Source organism: Littorina saxatilis, linkage group LG13 (genome assembly GCF_037325665.1).
Source record: "Littorina saxatilis isolate snail1 linkage group LG13, US_GU_Lsax_2.0, whole genome shotgun sequence".
Classification (NCBI taxonomy): Eukaryota; Metazoa; Mollusca; class Gastropoda; order Littorinimorpha; family Littorinidae; genus Littorina; species Littorina saxatilis.
Window position 1 is genome coordinate 39,762,248 of NC_090257.1, and position 11,870 is coordinate 39,774,117.

Here is an 11,870-nt window from a genome sequence, read left to right on the forward strand (position 1 = left end):
GTCCAGAGATCCCTCAAGATGGCCATGGGTCCCCTCACCGTACGGCCGTACAGCAACTCAAATGGGGAGAACCCAGTACTTTCCTGCGGAACCTCCCTGTATGCGAACAAGACACCTGGGATAAACCGATCCCATGTCTTAGGGTCCTCCACACACAATTTCTTGATCATGGCTTTCAATGTGCCATTAAACCTTTCAACCAAGCCGTTGCATTGCGCATGGTACGGCGTAGTGGTTCGTCCCTTGACGGCGAGCAACCGGTGAACTTCTCGCATGACGGCCCCGGTGAACTGTCCACCCTGGTCCGACAGGACCTCCTTGGGTATCCCCAACCTCGTCCACATTGTCCACAGCGCTTCAGCCACCTTCTCTGCCTCGATGGACTTAAGTGCCACAGCCTCGGGGTAGCGCGTCGCATAGTCCACCATCACCAGGATGAATCTCGCCCCACTGTCAGCTGCCGGCTTGATCGGCCCCACCAAATCCACCGCCACTTTCTCAAATGGAGCATTGGGCAGAGGCATTTGCCCAAGCGGCACTTTGGCAACTCGTCCCTTCGGCGTGACTTTTTGGCATCGGTCGCAGGACTGACAGTATCGTCGCACGTCTTCGCACAGGCCTGGCCAATAAAAATCTGCCCATAGACGTTCGCGGGTCTTCTTGGTTCCCAGATGTCCTGCCATGGGTGTGTCGTGGGCGAACTTGAGTAGTCCTTTCCTCAAGGATCTGGGAACGCATATTTGTGAACACTCCAATTTCTTCTCCCGATAAACCCTCTTTAGTATCCCACGAGACATCTTGAACTCCACCATGCCCTTTCCTGCTTGTATCTGTTTCCCTTCCTTCGCCAGTCGTTTTGCGCGCACTAGTGTTTCATCTTCCTGTTGCAAGACTTTCAGCTGATCCGGAGTCACTTGCAGCCCTTCAATCTGCACCACCACCACCGGTTTCACCGGCCGTGCCACTGCTTCAGCCTGTGCTCTGGTTGTCACTGCTGCACACAACGCCCGTCTGGGATACATCGATATTTCCACCCAGTCTCCGCTCGTAAGCTGGGCCAGGTTTCCCAGGAAAATGTCAGGCCTGATGTTGTCGTTCACAATGGCAAGAATCCTCTCACAGATGTACGGCGATTCTACGTCAACCCATGCTAAGGGGTACGTCTTTGTGCAGTCTAAGTCGGCAAACTCTACGTGCACTGTCCCGTTGGTGTAATCTTCAGGCCTAACAAATGCAGCCTTTACCATGGTCTTGTCTGCCCCTGAATCACGTAGACTGATTGCGTCTCTCCCGTTGACTTTGCACCTTCCCATCGGCCGAAATGGAATTTTCTCGCAGTCTTTGCACAACGGCTCTGACGGCTCGGAAGATTTCGTCTGGTCATCTTGCTCGGTCGTCATGCAGGCGTTCGCAGTACACTCCCTGGCAATGTGTCCCGTCTTATTGCACCGGTGACATATCACTCGACTGTTGTATTCTCGATTCCAGTTCGTCTTTTTGTTCCTGCTGCCCTCTACTGGCCTCACTTGGCCCTCTGACTGCTCTGCCTGTTTCCCCGATTCCACTCCGGTCTTGGTACTCCCGTTGCTTGTAGTCTTCTCCTTTTTCTTTTCCTCATCGTCCATTTGGCCCCCGATGTTACGTTTTGCGTTGAACAATCTGGCGTCCCGTTTTGATTCCAAGTGAGTGAACGCTAACATCGCCGCTTCCTTGGCTGTATCTGGCTTTTTATCGCTGACGTACTGGAACAGCTCACCCCGGAAATTTGACATCAACTGTTCTCTCAGGATCAGGTCATACAGCCGGTCATAGTCTCCCGCACATTGTGACATCGCGATCCATTGATCCAACATGGTCTGCAGCCGACGACTAAACTGTACAAAGTTCTCGTCCCCTTGCTTTGTGATGTTTCTGAATTCCCGACGGTAGTGTTCTGGAGTATGATGGAACTCTTCTAACAGCGCAACCTTGAGCATATTGTAATCGCTGGCATCCTCGGGAGTCATCCGTAGATATGCTCTCTCTGCGCGACCCTTCAATTGGTCTGCTAATCGACCTGCCCATGTCGCCCTGCTCCACCTGTGTGTTGTCGCTGTTCGCTCGAAGTGGAGGAGGTAGTCGTCAATGTTGACAGAGTCATCACAGAAGGACATCTTCACCCGGTATTTGTCGAAACTCGGGTCTCTCTCAGTTCCCCCTGTGCGCAGAGCTAACTCCTCTTTCCACCTCGCCTCACTTGCTTGCAGTTCCTCTTCCCGTATGCGCCGCTCCTCCTGGCGTCGCTCTTCCTCATTTCTGCGCCGGGCTTCTTCCTCTTGGCGTCGTGCTTCTTCTTTCCTTTCTTGGAACTCCCGTTCCTCTCTCCTTTGGGCCGCTTCTTCCTTGCGTCGGGCTTCTTCTTCCTTGCGTCGGGCTTCTTCTTTCTTCTCCTGAAGTTCTCGTTCTTCTTTACGTCGGGCTTCTTCTTCCTTGCGTCGGGCTTCTTCTTTCTTCTCCTGAAGTTCTCGTTCCTCTTTACGTCGGGCTTCTTCTTTCTTCTCCTGAAATTCTCGTTCCTCTTTACGTCGGGCTTCTTCTTCCTGGCGTCTGGCCTCTATCTCTTCCCTACGCTGGGCTGCTTCTGCTTGGCGTCGAGCTTCTTCTTTCTTCTCCTGAAGTTCTCGTTCCTCTTTGCGTTGTCGCCGCTCTTCCTTCCGCAACTTCGCCTGCACCACTCTCTCCTCGACTATGGCTGCCTCCCTGCGCACTTGGGCCATCACAAACTGGGCCAACGTCGCCCCTTGCAAACCCAAGCTTTCACCCTGACTACGGAACCGTGCTAACTCCCTGTCTACCGACTCATCGTCAACTCCATTAGAACCTTGGGCCATGATCGGCGACACTCCCCTTACAGCTTGGCCCTCACCGTACCCCATCGCCAAACGCTGCGCCCCAACAGACCTCTGCCCCAACAATCCTGGCGTCACCAAAGACCTCTCCGTCCTCGGCGTAGAAATCGCACCCGGCGTACCACCCGTAGCCAACAACGTCGCACCGCCACTTGGTACAGTAAACCGAGGAGGGGTCACCACCAGGGATGCATACGCAGACGTCGCTGGAACCTTCTCCTCCATCCTAGCCGCCCGCCTCAACTGACGCTCATCCCGATCTAAATTCGACATCTCGTCGACGAACCACCCTCACCTTGACCCAAACTCCAAAGATGATCGCCCACACCAACCGCGGACAGAATAATACAAAGCAACAACCACAATAGAACTTACCCAAACAGCCAGCTGACAACCTTGGTAGAGTGAGATCCGAGTGATCAGTTCGGACCCCAGGTGTGCTCAAACTCACTCGTTCTCTCTCCTTCCTCTACCGGGTCAAAATAGCCACCCAGGCTTAAAGCCTTTAAGTCGCCCGCCAACCGCCCACGCTAGTCCTCATTCATACCCTTTCACAACTGATTCACACGAGTCACGGCCCTTACTTCCCGATGCTATCTAAACCCTTCCTAATCCCCGAAATGAAACTCCTATCCCACCGCTGCCACCATTGTAACTCCCCTAAGTTTTGGGAGAGGTATAGGAATACCTTTTAACGTACAAAACACTCAGACACAGTCAACCACTCTTACTCTAATCACTGACTCCACAACCAGGCAACATTCAAACCAAAGTTTATTATTTACACACACGACATCACCGCATTCACATTCACACCCAATCACAATCGCTCAAAATAAAAGATAGATGAAGAAGGACGAATTATCTTAAAGTTTTAACGGAACAAAATGGCTATGAAAGTTTATAACTTGATACTACGAGAACTGTAAATACCCCTAAATATTACCATTTACCACCTTAATTCCCTGATCCCGAACAATCAAAATGTCTCTTTATAAATTTATCTCAACTAAAAAATCCGCTTATCTTCCCCTACAGTAATCAATTAACCCCGTTATTTATTAACTACTATTATTTCTCACTTACATTTACACTAATACCTCGTGATAGGGACTACCTACGTTTATTGCTACACTGCCTTCAACCTTGATGCATACGATCAACGCCAAACGCAGCTACACATGAAACCAGTAGGCCCAGCCACCAATAATACTAATTAACTTAACTTTAAATAACAAGACTCTCAATTATCTTCCACTTATTTCAACACAATAAATGGTACGAACATTAAGTCATCACTAACACACTCAAATTAATCCACAATGTAACAACCTTACTTCATAGCAACAAATTACAATATCACTACATAATTTTCTCTTCGCGCGTAATGATCATGACGTTTCACAACCAAGTCCAGTTCACATCTCGCCGATCCACAAAAATCAACGTCGCTCAAAACAAAACATAAAAAATAAAGACACTCCAGATTAGTCCCGTTGAATCTTCCACTTATTTCAACACAATAAATGGTACGAACATTAATTCATCAATAACACATTCACATTAATTCACCACGTAACAACCTTACTTCATAACAACAAATTACCATATCACTACATACTTTTCTCTTCGTGCGTAATGATCATGACGTTTCACAACCAAGTCCAGTTCACATCTCGCCGATCCACAAAATCAACGTTGCTCAAAGAAAAAAAACAAAGACACTCCAGATTAGTCCCGTTGAAATGTAATAACCAGGCCTGGTACCCAATTTTCTAACCTAATATTTAATTAATAATCAATTTCTACCTGGTTTCTTCTAACACTTGCACAATCTTTATGTCTTTAATATGTTTAAATTCACTTATAGGTCACAATGCTTAGTGAAGCCACAGCTGCATAACTCGAGGCACACAGATGCCATAATATATTCTTGTGCACAGATTGCTCGTGGCAATAGCATGCCAGCACTTTCCACCACTTTACTCACTGACGGTGGGCCACCTCACCTCCACAGCTCACACTTGCGACACACCGGTGGTCAAACACTCCACCAACAACACGCCTTCCTCCCGGGTAACGAGTCGGAAGCATCTTTCTCCCGGAAACTCATGCTGTCTCCTGTGTCGTTCGTCTCTCCTGGCTTGGACTCGCCCACAGCCACGCTTCTATGCTTGAACGCTGTTGTAGGAACAAAGCCAAGTATAACTACTTGTTCCCCAACAATACTTCAATTATCTCCCCTTACCCACAAAGTCCACAAATTAACTCTCCTAACAACAATATCTCCTTCATTAGACTTCCCATAATTATCAATACTCATCAACTTTCAAAGTCCCCTCTTTACTTAATTACTCATTAATTACCATAATTAACTACTTAATTAACCACCCTGGCCATCTCGTCAAAGTTACCATTTAACTTTAACCACAACATCATTATCAAAATACCAGAGTCCCAACATGACCAATTATGTAATAATTCTTACAATTTTCACTCCCTTAAATACCTAATTATAGTCTTTACTTTTATACAATTGTAAAGACACCATCATCAATATAAATGTACAAAGTATTTACAACTCCCATTTCACAAAGTCAATACAACATGGCTGCCCCCATAATCAACAATTCCTATTTCATTATTTGACCCAACCATTTACAAGCAGCCCCTTCACAAACAACGCCACTTCTCTTACCCCTTATGAATTTAAGTCATATTACATAGTGGCACCTCGTTCTTTCCTCTTTCTCTAACCGTGATGACGTCACATATTTACAACCAACCCCCCGTCTTCTGTCTTGACAGTGAACTCCCGTTTAAAACCTCCCGTACCTCGTCTCCAAATTTCCGCACTAACAACTACTACACGACTATTCTCTGGAATTAACGCTCTCTACCTTAAATACACCCTCCATAAAAATAAATCCTTCCCACACATGAGTTCACTCGCAGTAACTGCTGACACCTCTTTTCTTCTTTCCACCAGCCAACTCGCTCTCCCCACTTCTTGTGCTTGAGCCATTTCAGCACAGGTCCTTTGTGCCAAGGGGACTCCATTTATCTTCAAATTTAGATTCCCTCTCTCGTCCTTCCTACTTCTTGCACAATGAAAAACTGTCCACCCCCTTTCCCTTGTTTCCCATTTTCCCTCTCCCCTTTCTACCCCCGACACCCTACACATAAAATGACACCAACCCAGGAAACTAAAAAACTAAAACTCTCTCATACACAAACACTACCGAACCAACAAATTTTGACCCTGAGCACGGAAGGAGAGAAAAACTACAGAATTTCAACACACCTTGCCGTTCGAGGACTGACCACCCGTAGAACCCTTGAAGCCACACCAAGACAGCTGGAACACAACTTGTCTCCGGGGTCGAATAAAACATCAACACGCCGGTCGGCCGGATAGAGCATTCACATCAACCATCCGTTCTCTTCACAGTTTTACACAGCAGTGACCTTCGAGCCTGTGACTCGTTCACGCATCACGCAACCCCACGTGCGTGAATACACTCCCGCGATTGGCTGTCCATAGCCACGGACACACACCGAGTCACTGTATAGGCACTCATCTGAGCCAAAACCGCACGAAACCCAGCTCATGCACGAATTACCAAATAAGTCATGGCTGGACTTGGGCAGAGTTTGTGACAACATGTGTGTGTGTGTGTGTGTTTGTGTGTACATGTGTGTGTGTGTGTGTGTGTGTGTGTGTTTGTGTGTGTGTGTGTTTGAGATAGCACATACATCATACTTGTCTGTGACGTCAAAGGCAACTTCTTCGTGGCTTTTCTTCAAGTCTAAAAATTTACAGAGATGCCATCTTGTGTGAGTGTTTGTGTGTGTGTGTGTGTGTGTGTGTGTGTGTGTGTGTGTGTGTGTGTGTGTGTGTGTGTGTGTGTGTGTGTGTGTGTTTGTGTGTGTGCGTGTGTATGTGTGTGTGTTAGTGTGTGTGTAAGAAATTAGGTTAAAACAAGGAAAATTTGAAAAAGCCTGAAGGGAGGTAACTGTACCAGCCTGCAGATCCAGAAATGGATACGCGAACAAGGTAGATCTATATAATACACACACACACACACACACACACACACACACACACACACACAAATACACCACGACCCTCGTCTCGATTCCCCCTCTATGTTAAAACATTTAGTCAAAACTTGCTGTAACAGTATCCCTTTTTGAAAAGTTAGCAGATTTTAACAAAAACAAACATTCACCCCCAACCCCCTCCAGCCAACTTCTGTTCAAATCCGTTCTTAAGTACCATACCCTTACCGTGTAGTGCAAAGATGGCGAAGAAAAACGATGTCAGCAAACGATTCATCTTGGACAGAACAGGATCAACGATACCCTCAGCACAGCTTGGAACCTCGGAGAAATCTTGCTCAGTATATCTAATGGTACAACTCGGTGCGGTGGTTTTGACAGTCTCTGGCTCTGAACTTTATAGCGCTTTGAACAACACCCCTTGAAGGACGCTCAGCTGTAGAGAGAAAGAAAGAAAGAGGAAAAAAAAACCAAAAAAAACCGTAGGGTTTCATTCTTTTCAATTATTTTTCAGCTTGAAGCGGACTGCATGCAACTGAGGCACAAAAAAAAACAAAAAAACAAAAAAAAAAAAAAAAAAACCATCTAGAAATCTGATAGACACATACATGTATTTGTATATTAACTAAAAAAAGAAAAAGAAAAAAGAAAGAAAAAAAAAAGAAAAAAAAAACACACCCCTTGATTGACTCAATTATCTCCTTTTTCGGTAAATGTCACGTTTAGGGTTCAGGGTCACCTAGACTAACATAGATGACCATATTATTGTTCTATGGTGTAAAGCGTCATCTGTTAACCGAATATGATCACTATTATTTGACTACTAGATTATAAGCCAAAGTGTGATGAAAATCAAGTCACTGGTTCAATATTCTATTGCTGTAACAGAAACTGAAGAAACACTACTTAAATTCATCTTAAGAGAGAATACACCACTAACGGGACCAAAGCAATTAAGGAGGACAATTACGTGTTGACCAATATACCACATATGATATAATAAGATTCAAATGATACCGCCTAGAATTAGTATAAATAGCCAAAGGATTTCGGGATTTACTTTAAAAACAAGTGGTAACGTGCTCATTCATGGCGGTTTCGGCGCGGCCACCATTTTGAAAACTGTCATGGCGGCCAAACTAGTAAGATTCAGAGGTGACATCCATGCCAGGGATATAGCTATATATTTAAACTGCAAATCCAAAGCAGATGTTTGCTTCTAACAAGCAACGTTTAGGGTGTTTCACCTTTTGGAAGCCAGCTTCTAGACTATAACGTAGATGGCCATATTATTGCTCTATGCAGTACAGCGTACTCTGTTAACTGAATATCACTATTATTTGACTGCTAGATTATAGGCCAAAGTGCTCAGTTGGTGCCATACAGGTGCAGTTAACGCGGGTAGGGAATGTGAACCCTTTCGACAGACGTCTCCTCGCAGGGAGGTGCATTTCACCAAGGCATGAGGAGGCAATGTTCGGTAGAGAACAAAACGATGACAGTCGCTTGTTCATTTCAATGCTTGTTATTATCTCAGGTGCCAGGAGGATGGTTCCGTATAACTGTCGCTTACTCCATTACTTATGTCGTTTGCAATTAGAGTGCTTACTTCCCTTTGTTTATCAGATAGGTACATGGAACATCCCAGGCTTTACATTGTATCAGATAGGTACATGGAACATCCCAGGCTTTACATTGTATCAGATAGGTACATGGAACATCCCTGGCTTTACATTGTATCAGATAGGTACATGGAACATCCCAGGCTTTACATTGTATCAGATAGGTACATGGAACATCCCAGGCTTTACATTGTATCAGATAGGTACATGGAACATCCCAGGCTTTACATTGTATCAGATAGGTACATGGAACATCCCAGGCTTTACATTGTATCAGATAGGTACATGGAACATCCCAGGCTTTACATTGTATCAGATAGGTACATAGAACATCCCAGGCTTTACATTGTATCAGACAGGTACATGGAACATCCCAGGCTTTACATTGTATCAGATAGGTACATGGAACATCCCAGGCTTTACATTGTATCAGATAGGTACATGGAACATCCCAGGCTTTAATCAATCAATCAATCAATGAGTCTTATATCGCGCATATTCCGTGGGTACAGTTCTAGGCGCTCTGCAGTGATGCCGTGTGAGATGAAATTTTATACGGCCAGTAGATTGCAGCCATTTCGGCGCATATTTACCTTTCACGGCCTATTATTCCAAGTCACACGGGTATAGGTAGACAATTATTAACTGTGCCTAAGCAATTTTGCCAGGAAAGACCCTTTTGTCAATCGTGGGATCTTTAACGTGCACACCCAATGTAGTGTACACGGGGGGAGGTTCGGACACCGAAGAGAGTCTGCACACAAAGTTGACTCTGTGAAATAAATTTCCGCCGAACCTGGGATCGAACTCACGCTGACAGCGGCCAACTGAATACAAATCCAGCGCGCTACCAACTGAGCTATATCCCCGCTTTACATTGTATCAGATAGGTACATGGAACATCCCAGGCTTTACATTGTATCAGATAGGTACATGGAACATCCCAGGCTTTACATTGTATCAGATAGGTACATGGAACATCCCAGGCTTTACATTGTATCAGATAGGTACATGGAACATCCCAGGCTTTACATTGTATCAGATAGGTACATGGAACATCCCAGGCTTTACATTGTATCAGATAGGTACATGGAACATCCCAGGCTTTACATTGTATCAGATAGGTACATGGAACATCCCAGGCTTTACATTGTATCAGACAGGTACATGGAACATCCCAGGCTTTACATTGTATCAGATAGGTACATGGAACATCCCAGGCTTTACATTGTATCAGATAGGTACATGGAACATCCCAGGCTTTAATCAATCAATCAATCAATGAGTCTTATATCGCGCATATTCCGTGGGTACAGTTCTAGGCGCTCTGCAGTGATGCCGTGTGAGATGAAATTTTATACGGCCAGTAGATTGCAGCCATTTCGGCGCATATTTACCTTTCACGGCCTATTATTCCAAGTCACACGGGTATAGGTAGACAATTATTAACTGTGCCTAAGCAATTTTGCCAGGAAAGACCCTTTTGTCAATCGTGGGATCTTTAACGTGCACACCCAATGTAGTGTACACGGGGGGAGGTTCGGACACCGAAGAGAGTCTGCACACAAAGTTGACTCTGTGAAATAAATTTCCGCCGAACCTGGGATCGAACTCACGCTGACAGCGGCCAACTGAATACAAATCCAGCGCGCTACCAACTGAGCTATATCCCTGCTTTACATTGTATCAGATAGGTACATCCCAGCTAGCAAGCTTTCGTCGGCCGACTGACGATTTCAGTCGGGTGACGTCGTCATATGTCGTGTGTCGTCGTCCGTTGTCGCGCCGATACCGTTTTGACTGTGTGTAAAACTCGGCAAATGTACGTAATAAACCCCGACATCGGCCCGACGCAATGTTGCTGTCGATACAAATATGCAGAGTTACGGGAGATAACAAATTGATGATCATTATTTTAACATTAGTTACGTCCCTGTTCAAGCGTCGGGCCATCAACGGCGTGACATCAATGACTGACCCTGCAAATGCGAAACTAAATTATTCATATTTGTTGACTTTTTCACATAGGAGTAGGATAATTAATTGTAAGTTTTATTATATTTGCAATCAAATACAGCATGAGCTCAAACCATGAGTTTTACATTTTAAAAATACGTCATCATATATACTTGAAATACTCAAATAGCTTTCCTTACGGTAAACAAGATTGAGTGTGAACATGGCTGCTACTTTCCCGCGTGAGCGAATTGTATTTGTTTTCTTAGTTCAAGTTAATATCGAAAGAAGAGACATTCTTGCGAATGTTGAACAGCACATTGATGATATGTTATCCGAGACGAATGTCGCCTCGGGATCTCAATCTGTGTGCTGGTCCCAGTGCCACGTGGTGGCGGTGAGAATAGTTGTGTAGCCAGTCACTGAGTCAGACTCTTGGCAGTGACAATCAGAGCTCTGATTGTGACCGTGGAGGAAGCACAAATGAAACATTGGATAATGCCCACGCTCATGAAGATTTGTACAACTTATCAGAAACAAGTGATGTAAATGTTAATGAGGAAAGCATAGGTTCTGAGGTTGTTGATATTTCTGATGTTGAAATATCACTGGTGTTTGCGCGGAGAACTGTCCCAGGACGGATGGTAACCTACAGGTGTGTCCAAGCTGCTGACGTCAACTCGAGGACAACCGACGGATGGAGCGAGTAAGTGATTTCGTTTTTTTTTGCTCTCAATGTTAGTTTTGCTGTTACAGTGGGGGGGGGGGGTGGGTGGGTGGGAGTACATACTGCTGTATCTGTATATATGTAGATGTAGGTGTGTTTTGTCCTGTTACAGTGGGGGAGGGGGGTGTTGTACATACTGCTGTAGATGTAGGTGTGTTTTGTCTTGTTACAGGGGGTGGGGGGGAGTAACATACTGCTGTAGCTGTAGGGGGAGGGGGGTACATACTGCTGTAGCTGTTAGTGATTTTTGCACTGTTACACTGGGGGGGGGGGGGTGGAGTACATACTGCTGAATCTGTAGCTGTAAGTGTGGTTTGCACTGTTACACTTGGGGGGGGGGTGTACATACTGATGTATCTGTAGCTGTAGGTGTGTGTATTGCATTGTAACACTATGGGGGGGGGGTGTACATACTGATCTATCTGTAGCTGGTGGTGTGTTTTGCACTGTTACACACTTAGGGGGGGGGGTGTACATACTAACTGCTGAATCTGTAGCTGTATGTGTGTTTTGCACAGTGGCACTGGGGGGGGGGGGTTGTATACATACTGCTGAATCTGTAGCTGTAGGTGTGTTTTGTACTGTTACACTTGGGGGGGGGGGGGGTCGTACATA

At 45.5% G+C, this 11,870-nt stretch overlaps 1 protein-coding gene across 1 annotated transcript in view; it reads right to left on the reverse strand.

Annotated features, from left to right (window-relative positions):
- The window catches only part of LOC138945713 (uncharacterized), a 33,024-nt gene extending 25,636 nt beyond the window's left edge, over window positions 1-7,388 (reverse strand). Inside the window, exon 1 of the mRNA XM_070317198.1 lies at window positions 7,179-7,388. Within this exon, the coding sequence (XP_070173299.1) occupies window positions 7,179-7,227 (49 nt within the window). The 5' untranslated portion in view covers window positions 7,228-7,388. The remainder of the gene's footprint in view (window positions 1-7,178) is intronic.
- Window positions 7,389-11,870: the final 4,482 nt, after the last annotated feature.